The 22,974-nt window shown below is 44.0% G+C and overlaps 1 protein-coding gene across 9 annotated transcripts in view; it reads left to right on the plus strand.

Moving 5' to 3' along the window:
- The first annotated feature begins 1,441 nt into the window (after positions 1–1,441).
- LOC128327536 (cytochrome P450 2D17) overlaps positions 1,442–22,974 on the plus strand; it is a 35,988-nt gene continuing 14,455 nt past the window's right edge. For 2 of the 9 annotated variants that reach the window (XM_053256424.1, XM_053256433.1), the window contains exons 1-3: positions 7,408–7,684; positions 11,025–11,199; positions 18,633–18,785. In XM_053256424.1, the coding sequence (XP_053112399.1) occupies positions 7,472–7,684; positions 11,025–11,199; positions 18,633–18,785 (541 nt within the window). In that variant the 5' untranslated portion in view covers positions 7,408–7,471. The other 7 variants (XM_053256429.1, XM_053256430.1, XM_053256432.1 and 4 more) reach the window with 7 other exon arrangements.

The raw sequence follows: 22,974 nt of genomic DNA on the forward strand, positions 1-22,974 counted from the left end.
TTATGACCTTCTGATCTTAACTGAGTCTAATAATACATCTATTTTATCTAGATCCACTTGATTTGAAGAATAAAACTTAGAATAAAACTGCACAATGTATTAATTTCTTTGGCTTCAGAGACTTTTGTACTGTTATTGGTTTTAAGAGAATTAATTTTAATCTGTGAAGCCTTCCTTTTTATTCTGTTTGCTAACAATTTAGACCTAACAACAACAATAACAACAACAACAATTTATTCATGAATGACAAATCTGTCCACTCCATACTACAGCTCATAAGATTTTGGGAAGACTGGGATAGAGAGGAAATAAAGACCTTGGGGTGTGTCTTAATTCCTCCTTCTAATCTTGTTCCTGACATCTCTTTACTACTACTACTACTACTACTATGAATATTTATATAACGTTCTTCAACAAAATTCTCAAAGAGATTTACATAGAAAAATAAATAATACATAAATAACATGGTCTTTTAGATTTTCCTTTCTGTGAGACAACCAGGGAAAACCTTTTAATTGGTTGCCATGTAAAAGACCAACTCAGCAATTGGAAATTAATTGTAGAAATCAATTGGAATTTTTTACTGGTTGCTGGGTAGATGTTTCTGCTCAGAAACCCTGAAAAGGCCTCATGCTGCTGTGCACACATTCAAGGAAAAATCACTATTACACTCTAGCCCGTAATAGATAGTTCTAATATTAATTCTTTGTCATGTTATTATGCTGGGTGTCTTCCCCATCCTTTCCCTCCAGGATGACTTTAAATTATCATAGGGTAATTGTGCTAATAAAAATTCCATCCTTAGTCAGGAAATCTTACATGAACAAACTTTTGGAATCCTCCCAGTGCACTTCTGAAGGAAACAGTAGTAGTGCCTGCCACTTTAAAACCTATTATTGCATTTGATCTTAAAACAAACTGTCATTATTTAAATGGGTGCTTTCATTGTCATGTCACAAATTAAAAAACTAATTAACAAGTCATCTTGGTAAGAACTAATCTGCCTACTCCCAAGCTAATTGTTAGATAAATCTGAATTGTTTAGTGAATCTGCAGTTAGGTTTCACTCTAGTGGAGTATGTTGAATCTTCCAAGCTGTTGTATCTGCTATCTTTATTTAGTGTGTTTGTTAAGAGCTTTTGTCAACCTGGAGCTATTTTGTGTGAATACCAGGCGCGTAACAATGATAGGGCAAGGGGAGACAGTTGTCTGGGGGCCCCACTGCCTGGAGGGGCACCCCAGGGGCACCTCATGTGACTCCCCATTGCCCCCTGCCCAGCCCCATAGCCTCTCAGCCACTTGCCCTCTTCGCCGTCTCTCCTGCTTGTTCTGCTGGCCCGCAATCGAAGCAGCAGACAAGCTGCAAAGAGCTCCTTTTCTCCCGCCTCTCAGCTGATCGGCGGGTGGGCGGGGCTTCCACGGAGACCTCCGTGTAGGCCGCAGTGAAGCCTGAACTCGAGTAGGGCCCAAGCCAGCCAGGAAGGAGGAGGCAGCCAGAGTGTTCTCTGCAGCAGAAGACCCTTTGCTGCCCTGCTTAACCCAGACCAGCATTTGCCAGGTAGAGTGTGAACTCCTTTTTGTGGTTACCTTTCCCGCCCCCCCTCCCATATATAGGGATCTGCTTGCCATAGGGCTTGGATATGGGGGGGGGAGGGACCGAGAAGTCTCTGAATATTTATTTTGAAACAGCTTGGAAAATTTGCTGACTTAAAAAAAACTATCTAAAAAGTCCTATAAGTGGCTTGTTTCATGGCAGAAAATTGCAAAAACTTCTGGAACAGTATTTTATTAATTTTATTTATTCATTCATTCATTTATAAATACACTTATGTTCAAGTTGTTTTGCAACCCAGAAGGTCTGAGTGAGACCTGGGAAGCATGTGTGGTGCTTTTATTTTATTTTTCTTGTGTGTGAACTGCTCCCCAATAACTTGCAGGGACTTCAGGGTAAATCTGGCCAACATGTGAATGCAGCACCTCCATTCCAGAGGAGATGTGTCTTAAAGGGCTTTAAAAGCCTCCTGTGAAAAACCTCCTGCAATCAAACTTGACTGAATTTGTTCAGAATTCTGGGAAAACAAACATAGGCTCACCCTGCATGGTTGAAAGTCTCCTTTGCTAATCTGCAGCAAGGGGCCCATTTTAATAATTCATCTTTCTAGTGTGTTCTAGTCATTAAAAGTAATACAAATGTATAGTACTCAATGTATATCACTATATATTGTGATGTGTGTGTGTGTATTCAGTGAAATGTATTTGCAGGCAGCATACTTGTTTTGGAATATCAGACTTAAATCCTTGGGGGCCTGGGGTGTGCGGAGGCCCTGGACTTTGGGGGGGGGGGGCATTTTAAAATCTTGTCTCTGGGCCCACTTCAACCTTGCTACGCCCCTGGTGAATACTACACAAGATCTTACACAAATGTGCTCAGTGTTGCCGCCTAAACACCTAGAATCTAATTTCCAATATTATGGAATATTGTGACTACAAGGTTCCCTGCACTAGCAATCAGAAACTGCACACAAAATTACAAATTACAAGGCAAATATTATCAAGATTCCTAATATATTAGTCAATAACCTCAGGTAGTTAGCAGCACAGCAAGCAGTGCTGCTACAGAATCCTTTCTAACAGACTATACTGCTCCCCTGTATCTATCTAATACCTACATATACTGTTTATTGATGAAGAAGATACCCAATCAAAGCATATGCTGCAAATCAGGGATGTGTGAACCAGCTCGAGGATGAGCCGGTTTGCCATTGAACTGGGCTGGCTTGAGGGCTCACCTTCAAGCCGAACACACAGACCCACCTGGGTTGGCTCGGGTCTTGTTCGGGGTTCTAAAACTAAAAACTCCCACTTTTTTTTTAGTTTACCAGTGGGTCCGGCAGCCTCTGGGGTGTGCTGCCATGGCTGCAGTGTGTGTGTGTGTGTGTGTGTGTGCGCGCAGAGGTTCCCCCTCCCCCACCATCCCGGTCTTCTATGGGCTGTTTTGGTCCATTCTCAGGCTGTTTCAGCCCTCTTAGTAGTTGCGGTGGCCATTTTGGAGGCTGCCGTGCATATGCAGGTTTAGAAGCCAGAACCAGCTCAAACTTGAGCCGAGCCGGGGTTCTTTTTTGGGGGCACAAAACCGAACATGCCCTGTCTGGTTTGAGTCCAGTCCAGACTCAAACCCAACTGTGCAAACTGATTTTGTGCACACCCCTACTGCAAATTAGTATACATAAGATCATCAAGTAAAGAAAGCTAATATCTTTAGAGAATCTAATATACAACTTGAAGGTGCACATTCCTTTCAGGTATACAGAAAGGTTTTCCTGGGCTTCAGGATATTTGTGAGCCAGTAAGGTCATTCTCACAACTAAAACTTACTTGGCCTGGGAGGGCTGGGGCAAGACAGGAATCTTCCTGCCTTCCCCCACATGACCAGCACTGTGCACCCACACGACCAGTGTGCAAGTGCTCTGGGAGCAGCGAGGGATGGAGAGAAAGCAGGCTGTGGCCTCCTGCATCCCACAATGCACCATGTGAGGAGTGCAGTACATTGAGGGATTTCCCTGCTGCCAGGTGCTCTTGATGCTCGGCTTCAGGCTTCAGCCCTTACCTTTAGCCTGGGTAAAAAACCTGCGCTAGCCAGCTGGAGAGTGCCAGGATTGGGACCGAGCCTGGCACTCCAAATGACCAGCCCTACAGGTAGGGCTGTGCAAGCCAAGGTAGGGCTGGTCATGTGAATGACCTTAATCAGTTTTACATACCAAAAAAAATTACAATGTGTATTGTATAATGAACCAGAGGTGACAAAGATACTGTGGTAACTTATTAGGAATAGAACATCAGAACACATAATCATATATGTGATTCTTTGATTGGAGGATTACATTTGTTAAGCTCAAGACCTAAGAAATAAGTGCACCCAGCCAGCAAACACTCTACCACTGTTTTTCTCCCTCAGAGATTCTGGGTCTCAGTTGCCCTCCTCAGCAAAGTTGATTTCAACAATGTTCTGGGAAACAGACACTCACATCAGAAGGTTGACTGCTCCTCTGAGGTGTTCTCTGCAACCCACACAGGATAACTTCTCCTCAGACAGTAGCGCTTCCACTTAGCAGCCATTTGTTGTTAGTTCTTTCCACTCATTTCTCCTCACAAATGCATACAGCAAATTCATGGAGGTGGGATTGTGTCCACTGGTGCCACCTCCGTCAGCATGTCGGCCAGACACCCCCAAGATCCCTGCATTTAGTGCTGTGACTGAAAAGTACAGCTGTACACATGAAAACTCTTCTTTAAGAAACTGTGCCAACAGCGTGGACATTGCAGATGGTGGACACACTGATAATGGGGGTGGGCATAGTCTCACTTCCCTCTCCACACATTTGCTGCATGAGTGTGAGGAAACACACACACACGTCCACTGCCATCCTCAATTCTCGCATTGCAAACTCCTTCCCTCAGAGGGAGCCAGCCAGATTCCTAGTTGCTTGTTGCTAGGCAACAGCTTACAAAGACTCTACAAAACTTTTCTCTATCCCAGAGGGCAGACTGTCCTTTTAAAAAGGTGCACACGCACACACAGAGATAGATTTACATTCAAATCGGCAAAGCATGGGGAAGATGCTAGCTGGGAAACAGAGAACTGAGGAAGAGGGGCTGGGGTTTGAGAATAAAAACTTGCCGCTTGATTCTTTTGACTAGATGTTTGTGCAATCATATTCCATAAAAGATCTCAACAGCAATGGTGGCAACAACTGTTGTTCATTTTTGCTCCAGTTATCACTTGCTCACTTAGGGAGGCTGGACAAGCAGGTGGTGATGGCAAGGAACAACAAGGCCAGAGGGTTCTGGCTGTCAGCAGTGAGTCCCCTGCTGGGTCACATACCTCAACAGTTACCTAATAATTCCAATAGCTGTCCCAAGCTGTTTGTTGTTGTTGTGGTATTCCAAACATGTACTCAGATAGTCTTGAACAGCTACTGATGGTAGGTTTAGATCTGATCCTTGCCCAAGTTAAGAGATCTTTCTTGTATAGCCTGCTCCCCATAAGCTAGTTACTCTATTTTTTCTAGAAACCAGATCACTTCCTGGTATATTAGCAGGGATGTAGAAAGATAATATCAGAAGTGATGATGGGACACACAAAAATAAATGTGTACACTATGGACCATGACAGCTCTGCAGTACTCCAAAGTCTCTGAAAAACTAGTCTGAATTTGGACATAACACAGAACCGAGGGTCCAATGGACCCACAGTTCTGCTCCCCTTACTCCACACACTTATCCGTTTGAATTTGGACATAAGCACTGGCTTCCTCTCTGCAGTCCTCAGAGAAGGGGGAACTAGCTTTATCCTTTGATTGATGGACAGCTGCGGCAGCCAATTAGGATGGAGAGAGGGAGGAACTACTTTCCCTCAACTCTGGTCCCAGGGAAGGCTGCCTCCATTTTTAAATTCAGACATAATAGAAGCAGCCACAAACCGAAGGCCCCAGCAGTGAACCTCGCTTCAATACAAGGGCTCAAATTGGAGTTCGGTGAGTGAACCCTCGGGTTGAGTTAGGGTCCAAACTGCAGTTTCCTGCATTTGGATGTTCAGGTTTGGGGACCTCTGGCTGCTCTGCCTGTGGTTCCCTGGTATGTCTGAATCCGGCCATAGTTTCTCTCCAAAGCCTAAAATGAGGTTAGAGCTCATTCTGAACTCATTATCTAAACAATCCCATTGTGAGAAAAATGGAACGGTGAGGTCATTCACACAATCAAAAACGGTTAGACCTGTTTTGGGAAGGTAAGCAGGGAGAGCGGGCTAAGCCCGCTGTCCCCACAGACGAGCAGGGCGGGAGCCCTGGGCGGCCGGATCGGCCACCCACATGACTGCCAGCTCCGTGATGGAGCCAGTGGGGGCTGGGAGGATCGGGGGCCACATGGCCCCTGGAAGCTCCAGTATGCCCTGCGGGAGCATGCAGGGCATACTGGAGACCCCTGGAGCTGGGAGGTGGCTTTCGCCTCCCCTCCAGGGGTCTACTTATGAGTAGCCGTGGCGTGGAGCCGCGCCGTGGCTACTCACGATTTAAAGAATGGGTTTGCGGAGCACTTGCTCTGCAAACCCGGTTTAAGGGGAGGGGTTGTTTGGTGGGTTAACTGCTGGGAGGCAGCCGGGCTTGCCTGCGAGCCCAGTGGCTCCCACGATCAGCCGAAATTGGGCTAGGCTCCCCTAGCCTGATTTCGGCTGATCGTGAGAATATTTGGTTGTGTGGAAGCGAGGCAAGAGGAAAACCTGGGTAGAAGTGATTGTGCAGAAGCAAGGTAGGAGGAAAAGCTACCCAAATTTTCCTCCTACCTTGCTTCCACACAACCAAAAACTGGGAGAGCACACAGTTCCCAAACCTGGATAGAACACGATGGGGCTATTCACACGATTAGCAAAAATCGGGCTAGGAGAGCCTAGCCTGATTTTTGCTAATCGGGAGAACCACTGGGATCAGCTGCGAGCCCGTTGGTTCTCAAGCGTGTAACCCGCTCCTGTAGCCCTCCCCATAGCCTGGGTTTGCAGAGCGAGCACTCTGCAAACCCGGGATATCTGGTTGTGCGTAGCCGCAGTGTGGCTCTGCGCCATGGCTACTCATGAGTAGACCTCCAAGGGGAGGCAAAAAGCTGCCTCCCGGCTCCGGTGATCTCCCCAGTATGCCCTGCACACTCGCACAAGGCATACTGGGGCTTCTGGGGGCCACACGGCCCCCGAGCTCCCCAGGCCCCACTGGCTCCATCACGGAGCTGGCAATTGTGTGGACAGCAGATCCAGCCACCCAGGGCTCCCTGCCCACTTGTGTGCGGGAGACCGGGCTTAGCCCGCTCTCCCTGCGCACTGGAAGAAACCAGGTCTCACTGATCGTGAGACCCAGTCCAGTTTTTGCTTGTGTGAATGACCTGTGTGCCTGTTAAAATAGGCTGAATCATACTGGACCAACTGATAATTTATGTTAGTAGTGACAACACCTAGAGAAGGGGATGATGACTCTCATTAAGTGTCCTCAGCTGCAGAGGGGAAACAAGCTTAGATGGAACAAACCCCTAAGGACTTCATCCAGTTTCCAGTTTACTTACAATTAATTTGTTCATTAGGAGCCTATGGAAAGGGCTCAGATGTTACTATTGTAAAATGCTTAGTTACTTGAAGTATTTTTAAAATAAAATACAATGCAAGAGAAATCTGAATCCTTGAAATGAACACCAACACCACACCACTTTCTTTCATAAGGGCTGAGCAGTTCTTCATAACTACTCCCACAAGGTTTTCATTGGTTGTTGTTTGTAAAGATATGCTAATGAGAAATGAGTTGGGAAGATTGTAGCCTGTGGAAACTCAGAGAGGAGGAAGGACACTGCTAAAACAAAATATACAAGGTCAGAAAGAAAGAAGGCAGACAGGAAATATATTTCAGAGGGGACGAGAAGCAGAAAGGCAAGGAGAGGGATGGAGCTATTTCTATGGATGGCCTCCCTGCTCATTGCTGTATGGAATAATCTCACATTGCTGGGTATCTTTGTCACTCTTTTCACCTTGTTCTTTGATTTCATGAAGCGCAGGAGAAACTGGAGCCGGTACCCTCCAGGACCAACCTCTCTGCCCTTTATTGGCACCATGTTGCAGGTTGACTTTAAAAAACCCCATATTTCATTTAATCAGGTAAGTGACTGATTATCTTGTGGTTAAGGACTACTAGCAGGAAGCCCAGTTAATAGGGAGCAGAAAGAGAAATGTAAATTCTTACATACATTTCCTTACATAAATTGAGCAGCACAATAAAGGTGGGATTTGCCACACTCTCTGCTCTCTACTTGTGTGCTAAAATGGATTTTTGAGATGTTGGCAAAGCAAAGTTTCAGACACTTCTTTTTTGGTACTGTTGAAATTTTCTTGAGCCTTGTAGAGACCGTTCATTATTTTAGCTTCAGTTTGCACGTGGTTAGGTAAGAAATGCAAAGGATAAGAGTGCGTTTCAGGTACTAGGGTGATTCACTTCTTTCATGTTCCCTCATAATTTAGTATAGGGAAGTGAACAATTAAAATAGTCTTTGCCCTGGAGGTGCCCCCTCTTAGAAAAGCTTTCACCTTGGCAAGATGTAATGCCTTGCCTTCAGCCCTTTTAGAGGGACGATACAGAGGGATCCCCTATGGGGAGAGGCTTTGCCCATGCGGCGAGGGTCAAGTTGAAACAGTTACCCATGTACTATTGGAATGCCTGCTCTACAGAGACCTGCGCCGGGATTTCATTCACCCTCTGACAGTCAAATTCCCAGGTCTCGATCTACCTCAGATGACTGCCAGGCTCCTGGAAGGAAGTAATTCCTCTTCCACTAGACAGGTAGCCAAATTTTGCAGTGCAGCCCTTCGCTTTCGGAAGAGCCTAAAAATGGACAAATGAACGACACAATGCCAGAGCAATTTGTACTCATATCTCGGCTAGTTGTAGCTGGGCATGTGGGGATAGGTATTGCCAGCTTAAAAGTAGCTAATTCAATGCTAACACTTTATAGAGCCCCTGAATTGTATATCTCCTCCCAGATTGGGAGCTGAGCTGTGTTGGGAGTTGTAATTGTTCAATAAGCAGGAATAAGCTGCCCTTTTATTTTAATCTATTTCACTAGTATTTTACTAGCATTTTCAGTGACTCTGTGCTGAGCAGGACCCCATAGAATGCTGATTATCCCCTCTTTTAAATTTGTTCTGATTTTATACTGCTTTTTGACTGAAACAAAGTGTTTGGCTGAGTCCTTTTTAGCTTACATGCATTTTATCTATTCTGTTTGTGTTTTATATCATGTTTTAAAATTTTGTATTTTTAGATTCCCTCCCCCTCAGTCTTGATGCTACATCAGTTTTAGTCTCCGTGGTACTGCAACACTTTCCTCGTATTGCATTTGCTGTGTAGTGTTGCTGTTTTGCAGCTTGTGCTGGTCAACGACCGTAATAAAGATTATTATTATTAAATAGTCTTTGCTTTATTTAGTAACCTAACTATTTTGCCCTAGAACCCAGAGAATATTTCACACAAATGCCTATAAACATTATTGATGAAGTTTTGTCTATATGATAGTACATTTTATGTTTCCAGTGATTAAAGGCTCTAAGGCATTTATCATGCTGAGTACTGAAGTGTGTCATATCATATTAGTACTGTTTTAACAGTCCATCCTCTCACAACTGTACTTTAGTTTGTTCACATTCCACAAAAATATTCCTAGCTATGGTAAGACTGATTCTTGTATTACATATTGTACCACAGTTGCTGATGCTGAAGTCCCACTGAAATCCACAGTTTTAAATTAGTTATGACTAACCACCCAGAGACATAAGTTTTGGGCGGTATAAAAATACGTTAAATAAAAAATAAAAAATAACTGGCCCTATTGATTTCGATGGGACTTAGCCATCAATAACTTTGTAATAGTTCTTTCTATTAGTGGTCATTTTTGTCTTTTCAGTGGAATAAAAATATTTTCTGATCCTGCTTTTGTAGAGGATAACCTGCCCCCAGAATACACATTTAGAATGTTTGAAATTACCCAGTGCAGTGTTCTTGGTGAACAAAACTGAAAATGTTTAGTCATACTGCTTGAAGGCATATACTGAGAGTGTTTTGGTTATAACCAGTATTTCTGCAGACCTGTTTACGCATCAAAATAACACCTCAAGATTTTCCTGGTGGGGCAGTGTACATGTTAATGTCTGCAAGCATAGACTTTTCTTCTTCTGTAATTCCCTCTGAGGACTCAGAAAAGTGCTTTGTCTTCCTTGGCACTGATCTGAATTCTAATTAGAGGCTCACGGAGCTGTAAAACATAATCCTAATTGTTTACTTGTGAAAACTGAGAAAATCAACACTTTTTGGATCTACATACTTACTACAAATACTTGTATTTTCTGTAAACTAATGACAACCAGATTTTGTTTGGCATTTTTCAGTGAATATAAGTGAAACCAGCATTGCGCACAGGAATCTTGGTCAGAGACAAAAACAGACCTTATTTATCAACAGAGGATTGTTCTCTCACATTCCTGAAAGTATCTGCCAGTACTCAGGACTGTTGCCCCCTTGTGATTATAACATGAATCCCTAAACTAAAGATAATATAATAGTGAAAAATGTATTACAGGCCCAGAAAAGGCCTTGAGAATGTGCTCCAAATGACTGCTAATAGGGATGTGCATGAATCAAAAATTGCAATTCATTTCATTTCATGTTCAAATCAAAACCTGCTGTTTTGATTCAAACACGAATGCACTCTGCTCAAAACAAGGTCAATTTGATTCAGACTTGATTAGATACTAATCAAGTTAAATGCTAGAATGAAGCTCTCCACCCCTCCCTCCCTCCCCCCTTGCCCCATGCTTGAATTGATTTGGGTGGATTTGACCCGAATCTGGCTGATTTGATTCAACTTCACATTTAATCATCCCTTTTAGGGTGATTTGGGGTGATTTGATTTGAAGTCAAAACACTTGAAACAGCCCGTTTTGAATTGAAATATTTCAAGACCGAAACATTTAGCACAACTCTACTGTTAAACACTCCAAGATGTGGGTGGTAGGGTACATCCTGGTGGTTTGGAGGAAGGCCAAATTGGGCATGGGAGAAATGGATCTTTGACTGCTGCAGTAGTCCATAACATGAATCTGTTTCATAAATATGATGCCTATTCTTGAAGGCTTCATTATTGAAAATATAGGGGTTAATGTGCTCTGCTGGATGTATTGATGTGGTTGCTGGTATTCATTTTGTCAGAGTCAATATCATCCTATTATATTTGCTGTATACATTATCTTTGCTCTTTGTTAGTGAGTAAATAATTGTTTTTCTTACCAGACTTTTATCTGCCTATGATATCAGTCTTCATTCTTTATGTAAGTAATTAAATAGTATGGCTTTGAACAATGCCTCCATTTCAAGGGTTACCTAGTAATCCTGTAGGCAATCTGGCAAGAAAGACAGAGATAAATATATTTTCCCCCACCTTTTTAATAGCTAAATAAGAAGTATGGAAATATCTATAGCCTTCAAAACTGCTGGACTAACGTGGTGGTACTGAATGGTTTCAAGACCATTAAAGAAGCTTTAGTCGATAAATCAGAGGACTTTGCTGATCGCCCTCACTTTGCTGTCTATAGTCAATTATTTGGCTTTGGAGACAACATTCAAGGTACGTCTTTAAGTTTCAATCTATTAGAGAAGCAGATGAAAGGAAGCTAGTGCTTTGTTTCAACCATTTGTCAAGCTAATATTGTAGATGTAGCACCTTAAACTTTGATGTTTTCCTGATGGAGGTTTATTTCATCTTCAGCTTTGATTCCAAAGCAGGACAACCAGATGATATACATCTCCTCCCATATTTGTGGATGATAAATAGCCCTTCAAACCATGAAAAATCTGTTTTTTCAACACTACTTTTTTACTAGCTTGAATGCTCAAGAAAAATATTCCTCCATGAGGTGTGATACGTGGACACATCAAGCACGAACTGCAGAGGTGTGGCTACCTGCTTGGGGTTTGACTGTGGGAGTGTCAGTTCTGCTTGACACACCCCTCAATTCTGCACTTGGGCACACCTCTGCAGTCCTCTTTCCTGTGGTGTGCAGTCTGTTTCTGATGACTTGGCTAGCTTGCTGGTGTTTTCCCTCATGTGTGCCTTGTTTTCACTCTATATTTTAAAAATTAATTTTATGCTGTGTGTGTGCTTATTAGTGTTTGTACAACCAGGCAGACCCACCAGTCATAGCATTTCTGGCTGGATTTCTGGACTGGGGTTGCTTTAGCTCTGGAATTTTCCCCAGGCATATAGCAATAGCAATAGCACTTACATTTATATACCGCTCTATAGCCGAAGCTCTCTAAGCGGTTTACAATGATTTAGCATATTGCCCCCAACATTCTGGGTACTCATTTTACCGACTTCGGAAGGATGGAAGGCTGAGTCAACCTTGAGCCCCTGGTCAGGATCGAACTTGTAACCTTCTGGTTACAGAGCGGCAGTTTTACCACTGCGCCACCAGGGGCTCTTTTATGTGCCTTGTTTTCCCCTTTATTTATTTATTTTTCTTTAAATATGTTTATGCAGTATTTGTGTTTATTATCACTTGCACAAACCAGCAAATCCACTTCAGTTGCTGAACTTCTACAGCTATAACATATCTGGGTTGTTCTCACAACAGAGAACAATTTGTTATGGGGCAGTTAACAGATAAAATCATTATTATGCTATTTACACACAGTCTGTCAGATGTTATTGACTGGATTTGGTACTTTAATTATCGGGCCCTTTCCAAGGGTCTAGGATAACTAAAGAAGAATTAAAGATATTGTCGATGTATCCATGCTGTCCCGAGTAGCGTGGCCTTCTGAGGTTGATGTGTTGTAATTTTATTGATTCCCAAGGTGTAGAGATGGCGTTCAAGTTCTTTTGGTAATGTACCAAGGGCACCAACAACTATTGGCACCACTATTGTTTTCTTTTTCCAGAGCTGCTTAATTTCAATCTTAAGGCCCTTGTATTTAGTTGTTTTCTCCAATTGTTTTATCTATCTATCTATCTATCTATCTATCTTTCTTTCTTTCTTTCTCTTGGAGTGTAGGTGAGGGTTGCTTGCCTTGTTTCTCTCCTGAGCATATGTGCCTTGTTTCCCCCACTTTTCTCCTTTAAATATTATTATGCAGTATTTGCTCTTATTAACTTTTGCACAACCTCTTCAGTTGCTCAGGTTCTACAGCCATAATGTCTCTTTCTTTCTTTTTTTGGATGCAGGTGGGGGTTCCTTTGGTAGCTTTAGCTTTGGTGTGATTCAGGACATTTGGAAGGGGCTGCATGTGTTGGTGGGCTGTGCTGTTCTAATAGAGTATTACCGCTTCCTCTACACTACTAGGAGAGTAGCATAGCAGCAATTCTATCCCTGCCATTTCTGACTTTCACTTGGCAGCCTTTTACACCCACTTTCCCACCTACATTGGACGCACATTTTAAGCTCACCTTTCTGCCTTTACCTGAAGGTGTACCTAAGAAGTGGGTGTATCATGTGTCTCACTCCATCTCTGTGCATCTATTCCCATGCAGCCCAGAGGAAACAATGAGAATACATGGAAGGAAGTGTGTAAAGTAAAGTTGTACTGTCAAGTCTGTGTCAACTCCTGGCAACCACACAGCCATGCGGTTTTCTTTTGGTAGAATACAGGAGGGGTTCATTACTGCTGTCTCCTGCACTGTATGAAGTGTGTAGTGCACAATTTATAACACAGAGGTTTGTTGTCAATGTGGTGAATTCTTTCATATATTCAGGCTGTTACACCCTGAAATGAATTCACAAACGTTTGCTTACAGCCAAAGGAGTGGATGCAATGAAGTGCCCAGAAGCAGTACCCACCCTGCACCTCGAGAAAACAACCCAGAGATGTTACGGATGTAGAAGTTTAGCAACTAAAGTGGGTTTGCCAGTTTGTGTAAAAGTGAATTAGTTTTAGCAAATATTACATTAAAACATTTAAAGAAAATAACTTACCATTGGGATGGAGGCTTTAACATTTATTGTGCCATTTAATCACAACTATACTTTTCTTTCAGAGCAAAAGAGGCATGCAGCTGTGCTTCTGAAGATTTATACTGAAAAACAAAATGTAGCCTCTTTACTTTCAGTCCTCCATACAAGATGCCTGGTTGGTTTGATACAATCTCAGTGAGAGAGCAACAGTCAAGATAATCTTAGACAAGCACAATTCTATTCATGTTGGCAACTTCATCCCTATGGTAAACACAGGGGTATAGCTAGGGGAGAGGGGGCCTGTGTTGCCCCCTCCCCTCAGAGTGAGGGAGATAATGAAGAAAATAGGGAGGGTAGGAGCTGGGGAGCCCGGGTTATTTGAACCCACCGGGGTTCTTTGAACCCATCCCACCCAATTATAGCTACATCCCTGGGTAAACATATCCATCCCTACAGTAGACATTTCTTGTACCAATTCCAGTTATGATCAGAATATTCTGACTAAAAGGCTCTCTTTGTCTAATTGTGCTGATTGAAGTTGTTACTTGCTGAGGTAATGACACTCATCATATACTCAGAGGCACATGTTACCAAATTCTTCATAAACATTGCTGTAACACTAATCCCCAGCTTTTCCTGTTGCCACCAGCCTTCACTTTAATTGAATTTCCTCTTTCTTTAAAATGGAAGCTGTCATATGCACCACACTTACTGTAAGTGTGTTCAGTATATGGAAGTGAAAATACTGCTTTAGCATTGTCAGGCACAATAAAGAGGCAGACATGATTGCCTGGGTTTAATAACACATGAATAAAGAGGGGCTTTCATCATAAAACTTGCTATGATACAAACACAGTATGTGAATGTAATCCCTATTGCAACCTTACAAGGCAGTTGGTTTTTTGGCTCCTAGATAATAGTATGAGACAATGAGGGAAGACAAAAGTTGGCATGTCCTTCATTTTTTATTTTTAAAGAGGAACTTCAGCAAAATACAATTCTCGCTTCTTCTCCCTCCCGCCCTCACTAGAAACAAACATACTTTGTTTATTTTGTTGTAAACCACCCAGAGACGTAAAAATGTGTTGTTAACAACAACAACAACAACAACAACTTAAGCCATTGCCAGGAATCAGACATCACCAAGACCTGGCAATGGCTTAAGAATGGCAACTTGAAGAAAGAAACAGAGGGTTTAATACTGGCTGCACAAGAACAGGCACTAAGAACAAATGCAATAAGAGCCAAAGTCGAAAAATCAACAACAAAAAGCAAGTGCTGCCTTTGTAAAGAAGCAGATGAAACAGTGGACCACCTAATCAGTAGGGATGTGCATCCGTCCGAACTGGTCCGGATGGGCACGGGGGTGTGTGTGTGTAGCTTCAAGGGTGGGGGGTAGTACTTACTCCCCCCCCCGCTGCTCTTCCCCCTCCGGCGCTGTGACTTTTCCAAAAGTTTCTGGCCCAGTTTCTGGGTCCAGACCGGTCCGGAGGCCATTGTAAAGGCCTCCGGACTGTCCGGACCGGTTTGGACCTGGCTGGTCCGGTCCGGGTGGAGGGGGTTCCTTTAAGGGCGGGGAGGGTTTACTTACCCCTCCCGCCGCTTTGCCCCCTCCAGCGCTCGTATTCTTTGTAGAAATTGGGGCGGCAGGATACCTTCCCGCCGCCCGTTCTTGCTGCTGCTCCTGCTCCATGCAAAAGGGAAGGCTGCGACAAGCCTTCTGCGCACGCGGCGCGCGAGCTTCACGTCTCTCCGATGCGACGAGTAGACCGGGCCTCCGATTGCTGGAGACCCAGTCTACCTGCCAGGATGAGGCTGGATAGACCGGGCCTCCAGCGATCGGAGGCCCGGTCTACCTGTCGCGTCAGAGAGATGTGAAGCTCGCGCGCCGTGTGCGCGTGCGCAGAAGGCTTGTCGCAGCCTTCCCTTTTGCATGGAGCAGGAGCAGCAGCAAGAACAGGCGGCGGGAAGGTATCCTGCCACCCCAATTTCTACAAAGAATACGGGCGCTGGAGGGGGCAAAGCGGCAGGAGGTGTATGTAAACCCTCCCTGCCCTTAAAGGAACCCCCTCCAAAGTGCCGGACCGCAGCTGTGCGGTTCCGTGCACACCCGTACTAATCAGCTGTTGTAAAAAGATCGCACAGACTGACTACAAACAAAGGCATGACAAGGTAGCAGGGATGATACACTGGAACATCTGCAAAAAATACAAGCTACCTGCAGCCAAAAATTGGTGGGACCATAAAATTGAAAAAGTTGAAGAAAATGAAGATGTAAAAATATTATGGGACTTCTGACTACAAATAGACAAACATCTACCACACAGTACACCAGATATGTAGTCAAGAAGAAAGAAAAACAAGTGAAAATAATCGACATAGCAATACCAGGGGATAGCAGAATAGAAGAAAAAGAAATAGAAAAAATCACAAAATATAAAGATCTACAAATTGAAATAGAAAGGCCGTGGCAGAAAAAGACCAAAATAATCCCAGTGGTAATTGGCGCCCTGGGTGCAGTTCCAAAGCCATAGGGGCCACAGAAATCACCATCAGCCAATTAGAAAAAGCAACTTTACTGGGAACAGCCTATATTCTGCGACGATATCTATAACAGCAGCAACACAGTCCTTGGTAAGGACTGGATGTCTGGATAAAACAAACCAGTCAATAACACCTGCCTGACTGTGTAAATAAATAAATAAATAAATAATATTATAATGAGAAACTATTAATAATGAGAAACTATTAAACACCAATGAAACAAAGCAGGCCTACAAGAAAGAACAAGTCAAGAACCGAGCAGAAAAATGGAGAAATAAGCCCCTGCATGGTCAATATTTGCACAATACAGTGGTCCCTCGACTTACTAAGATAATCCGTTCCGAACGCATGTCCGGAAGTCGAAATTTTCGTAAGTCGAAAAGCGCATCCACGGAGGTCTGGAAACATTCGTAAGTCGAGGAAACTGCATCTAAAAATTCGTAGGTCGAGGAAGCCGCATCTAAACCGGCAACGACTTCCGGTATTTTTCGTCGTTCGTAAGTCAAAATCTTCGGATGTCGAGTACTTCGTAAGTCGAGGGACCACTGTATAAGTGGAAAATCAAATATCACCAAGACCTGGCAATGGCTTAAGAATGGCAACTTGAAGAAAGAAACAGAGGGTTTAATACTGGCTGCACAAGAACAGGCACTAAGAACAAATGCAATAAGAGCCAAAGTAGAAAAGTCAACAACAAACAGCAAGTGCCGCCTTTGTAAAGAAGCAGATGAAACTGTGGACCACCTAATCAACTGTGACATTTTTTCTTTCTTTCCTGTCTTCCTGAATATTTCTCCAACTGTGCTGTAAAGTGCTAAAGAATTCAGGTTTGATACTGGCTATTGGCGGGGAGATTTCTGGGGAGTGAAAATGGGAAAAGGTTTATTTTTTTGCTTCCATCCCTTCTGAAGCCTTCTCATATAGTATGGGGAGAAGAATATTTTTGCCATAAGTTTACCCATCAAGGATACTGTGAGCAATTAGAGGCTCGGGAAAATAAATTCTCTTTTCTCTTTTAAAAAATTAAATTCTCTTTTAAAAAATGAGCCCCTGGTGGCGCAGTGGTAAAACTGCCACCCTGTAACCAGAAGGTTACAAGTTCGATCCTGACCAGGGGCTCAAGGTTGACTCAGCCTTCCATTCTTCCGAGGTCGGTAAAATGAGTACCCAGAATGTTGGGGGCAATATGCTAAATCATTGTAAACCGCTTAGAGAGCTTCGGCTATAGAGCGGTATATAAATGTAAGTGCTATTGCTATTGCTATTGCTATTTTCGTCCCTCCATGTTTTCCATTTCCCACTCCCAGCTAGCATACTCAACATAGGTCCTTCTTGGGTCCTATTGCTTTAAAAACATAACAAAACAAAACCCAAATCTCGAGGTTTTAAAATGTCTTGTTCCCCTTTTCTTTACAACCTAATATGCATCTGTGTACCTGTGGAGTCCCCCAAGTATACAGAAGCCACTATCTTAATTTGGGGAGACATTTTGCTTCCATATAAGACAGGGACAACCAAGTTCTGTGTTAGGAGGATTGTTATATTCTCCTGAGCCAAATAGTAGAAGCAGTGGTGGACTTATCCCCCTCCAATTGGCTGAGCTAGTGTGATGTTATGGGATGTTCACAAATAGTCTTCTGAGGGAAACAAAATTCTCAAAATACAGTTCTATTACTGATATTATTAAAGTATATATTAAAGTACATAATTAATCTAATTTCAAATTTGTAAAACTGTAATTATGGGCATGATTCCTGCATTTTCTTAGATTTTTCAGATCTGGAAGAGTGCAGATCTGAAGTCATCTGGTATCCTGATATCCCTGAATGAGGCTAACATGGGACACAGCCACCACAGGAATAGTCATAACTCATAGAGTGTATACTTTTATGCAAGAAGTTGTAAACTACCCAGATACTTTGTTTTAAACTGCCCAGAGACTTGTGTTTTAGGTGGTATACAAATGTTAAAGGACGAAAAAGAAGAAGTCCCAAGTTCAATCCCTAGCATCTCCAGGTAGGGCTGCAAAAGGTACCTGTCTGAAATGCTGGAGAGTCCTGATAGCCAGTGTAGACAGTACTAAACCAGATGGATGAATGGTCTGACTGTGCATAATGTATATATGACATGGATTCATCAACACAGCTTCCATTTTTGCAGGTGATACCAGCTTAATGCACTACACTTGATCCTAGCCCAAAGGCTAAGTGATCACTTAGGCCAGTTAAATTAAGTAGGGTAAAATATTCATCACCCCCTTCCAAAGGATGTATGTATGCATATGAGAGACACGACAGAGCAGGGATCAGGATGTGCAGGTCCAAGGCCAAATCCAGCCCTCTGAGGAGGACTAATGAGTCAATAATGCAGAAGCATCAATGCAGTAGTGGTGGCTGTGGCAATGGGATTTGCTGCAAGTCCCCTTTGGGAGATAGTGGGACTCTGGTCCTCCACTATCTGCCACCCCTTTCTTAACAGGGACCATCTTTTAAAATACTTGCTGACCAACAGATCTGTGAAACATAATATAGTGAGTAACAAAGTGTTTATCTTCTTTTGTTAGGAGTGATAATGGCAAGATACAGCCATGCTTGGAAGGAGCAGAAAAGATTCACACTCTCCATACTGAAGGACTTTGGAATGGGAAAGAAATCTCTGGAGCAGTTAGTGACTGAGGAAGCTGGATATCTGTGCTCTGCATTTAGCTCTAAGGAAGGTTTGTCAAATCTAGGAGCACTGAAATAGGGAAGAGTCAAAAGTGTTGACTCTGTAAAGTCCAAGTAAACCAATTAGAGCGACCCTGTTCTTCCTCCTATACCAGGGGTGGGTGAACTTGGCTCTCCTGGAGGTTTTACACACAGGGCTTCTGCCTCAAATCTCCTTCAGAAGAGAGTGTGTGAGTTCACACATCAGCAAAACTTATGTCGAAGTCCCTTTGAGATTTTTCAACCCACTTCACACACAAACCAGGCTTTGTGATGCGAATTCTAGCTTATCTCAACATATGTTTTAAAAATGCTGGTTTTAAGCTACTTTTTCTGAAAATGCTGGAGCAAATGGGAGAGGCACTGAGGTACAATCATTAGCATGATAAGAGGCATACTCTCTTCAAAATGCAGATCTATCTCTGCAAGAGCTTTCTCCCCCACCCTGCTCCCATTGACTAGAAGGAAAACACAGAGCATGCCATGTGGACTTGTTTCAAAACAAAACCAAGAGCAGAGGGGAGGGGCTGCTTCCCTCAATGCCAAGAGTGTACTTCAAAGTGGCTTCACTCAATGTTTATCCCGAAACCTGAAGTCAAGTGCAAATAAATCCCAGGAGGTTTTTCACAAATGGCTATATGCCTCAGGGTATCCAAAGAGCAAATCTGCTTCATAGCAGATTCGCAAGATGTTTACTTCAGGGGATTAAAATGACAGTCCACATAGCTGCTGGCTTCTCCCCGCACTCCCTGGAAGATCTTTTTCCTGTGTGTTCGCACCTCCCTGGTCCACGTTTTCCCTCCAACCAATCTAAAATCACAGCACAGAGGAAGAGGGGAAAGAGCTTTTTAAAAAATAGTTTGACAGCTAAGCACACAAGACCAGCATAACCAGCAGCCCCTGGTGGCACAGTGGTAAAACTGCTGCCCTGTAACCAGAAGGTTACAAGTTCAATCCTGACCAGGGGCTCAAGGTTGACTCAGCCTTCCATCCTTCTGAGGTCGGTAAAATGAGTACCCAGAATGTTGGGGGCAATATGCTAAAATCATTGTAAACCGCTTAGAGAGCTCTGGCTATAGAGCGGTATATAAATGTAAGTGCTATTGCTATTGCTATAACAAATTGCAAAACAGCTAGATCAGACAACAGGACACTTAACCCTTACCTTTGCGAGTGACTGCCTTCATCACATAATGTTTAACACACACCCCCCCCCACACACACCTAATGAACTCTATTTGTCCAATTTTTTAACACTTTAAAACATTTTTTTAAAAACCTTTAAAGCCACTGCTGAGTGGTGGCAGTGGAGTGGGATGGATGCAAGAGCAGCTCTGCTGCCTCCTGAAAGATGAAGGGAAGCTGCTCTGGGAAAGGGCTGGCTGGGGCGGGCGGCATGCTGGCAAGTGGCACAACAGGGCAACGGCGGAGGGACTGACCCATAGGAGTCTCTAGATCACTCACCCCTGCCGGCCACTGACTGTCTGGAGGAAGCAGCCAGAAGGGAGGGAGGGCGAAGAGCTCCCTTCCTCAGCCCTGTCTGCCTCTGTATGAGGCAGATGACCTGATTTCAGGCTCCTGAAGCCTGAAATTAGCCCGTATGCCTCATTTGGAGGCGGACAGGGCCGAAGATGGGAGCTCTTCACCCTCCCTCCCTCCTGGACATTCAGTGGCCCTGGCCGTGAGTGCTCTAGAAACTCCAAGTCAGTCTGCCGCTGCCCCGTCACGCCACTTGCCAGTGTGCCGCCAAACCCAGCCACCCTGGCCATGCCCCAGAGCAGCTTCCCTTCATCATTTGGGAGGCGGGAGAGCTGCTCTCGCCGCTATCCCACTCCGCTGCTGCTGCTCAGTAGTGGCTTTAAAAACAAAACAAAAAAACGCCCCCTAGGTGGCCATGCCCCCATTCCACCCCCCAGTTCCTGTTCCGATTTTTGCCAACTCAGTGTTGTGTTGGCAACCACCACCACCCCCACCCAGCACGTGCAATTGCAAATCACTTAGAGCAGACCATACCCCGAACAGCTGTCAAAATCCCCTTCATTGCGTTTTGAAAAACACGGATTTACTGGCATGACCAACACAAACATAACTGTGAAAACTGCGGCGCATAACAGAAGCCCCAGGTTATTTTTCAAAAGTCTCTGAAACAACAGGATTTTTAAAAACTGGACATACTTTGAGCTAAGCCAGAATTCGCAGCCTCCATTCGGGGAAAATAAAAGTCCTGTCAGTCCTGGTCCCCGATAGCCCACAGGGATGTTGGCACATTCCAATCAGGAGTGGATTCACAATAAAAGCTCTGTGTGAAAAGCCTCCAGATGTTTCTGAACAACTCCCATCTTCCCTAGATATAATAAATTGTGCCTGGGGGTGATGGGAGTTGTACTTCAACAAAGCTGAAGGGCCAGGTTTGCTCATGCCATAAACTCCTTCCTTGTTTTCTGAGTAGAGTTTTTCAAGCACCTGCATCTTCCTGGGATCATTTCCTCTTCTAGACATTTGACAAGTTGTCGAAGTTCTGGTTCTCCGGTATATCCAGTAATGTACCTTTTGATGGAATGATATAACTGATAGAGATGAGATCAAGCTCAAGTACTATTCGATTTGAGCTTGAATCAAATAGCAAAATACTCAAATTGAGTCACTGAAACAGCGGCCATTGCAGGCTGCTTCAACAAATCAACTCAAATCGATTCGAGTAATTCAGCCATAGGGAACAATGGGGAACTCAAATCACCCCATTGTTCCCCATGGATAGATTCTAGGAACACCAAAGTGGGTTGGGTGGTAGGGCATGATGCGTGCTACCTACCACCCAACTCACAAAAGAAACGGGCAAGTGGGCAATTTAAAGGTTGTTTTAAAAAAACTTACCCAATCCGCCCACCCCCCCGGATCCTATGGAGGTTTACCTAGAATGTTAAAAACATTCTAACTAAAATGTTAAATGCACTTGCCTGTTTCTTTTGTAGGTTGGGAGGTAAGTATCACCCATCATGTCCTAGCACTCAACCCATTTTGGTGTCCCTAGGAACTTCCCATGGGAAACAATGGGGTGTTTTGAGTTCCCCATTGTTCCCTGTGGCCGAAACAAGCAGAGTGCATACGTTTTGCAACCCTCCCTTGAAAAACACTGCAGAACAGAAGTACACACAGGCCCTCCCAACATTAAAAAACCCACATTTTGCCAAACACACAGTCCAGAAATGGCCAAAAAAGAATCACTGGCCTAGAATCCACTACCAGCTACACTGCCTGTGCTGCAGTAACATCATTGGCAGAAGTTGCTCTCTCACACACAATTATGATGCCATCCTCACCACAGCAGCACCCGTAGCAGTCAACAAGCATACCCATAAATTCAACTAGAACACCATCTTCAGCCACATTTTGTGTATATCTTGCAATGCAGGATGCAGAATGCAGATTGCAGAGCAGACCAAAGCAATGAGTGAAACAAAGGTTTGTCTTAAGGCCTGGCATGGAGCTCATCACAATGATCACCAAGAAATATTACACAGAGAGTTGCTACTGTCCATTTCTTGCCACAACACCATTTCACAAACAGACCAAACCACAACTCAAGGAAGGCAGGCAGGCACCCAAGTTCTGCCTTTGTCAATCTGAGATCCAGCAAAACCAGATATTTAACAGCAAGCAATAGCACAGCAAGCATATTGAAAACCACAAAATTAAACCTTCCTCTTTCCATCCTGCCTGCTACAGAGGACAGAATAGTCATGGCCAGATGGACCAATGGTCTGACAAGAAAAACGGCTTCTAGATTCTTACCATGAGAAGAAGTCATATCTTCTTCTCCGGTGTAAGCATACATCCCTACCTGCCTGTGTCTGGATAACACCATGGCCTTATATTGGTGCTGGGCCCCAGCTGACAGCCTGACACATGGGTTAAGGTACCAGGCCATCATCTCATCATTGGCCATGGCGGTGGTGTCTGCATGTGTCAGCAGCACTCATGGACAGACTGTGACACATCTGGGTTTGGGTTAGGCCAGGGTGGGGCAAGCTGCCAGTGGTATTGCAGTGGGTGGGGGTGACTATGAGTCACTCACCTTCCATGGCCAGCTTGGGATAGCCCAGCAGGGGGAGGTTGGCCTTCAGGAAGACCAGCCACTCCACCATGTCAGCATCCATGCGTGTGCAACGGGATGTCTCCACATCACCGTGGAGAACACCC

Source organism: Hemicordylus capensis, chromosome 5, assembly GCF_027244095.1.
Source record: "Hemicordylus capensis ecotype Gifberg chromosome 5, rHemCap1.1.pri, whole genome shotgun sequence".
In the NCBI taxonomy this organism is placed as follows: domain Eukaryota; kingdom Metazoa; phylum Chordata; class Lepidosauria; order Squamata; family Cordylidae; genus Hemicordylus; species Hemicordylus capensis.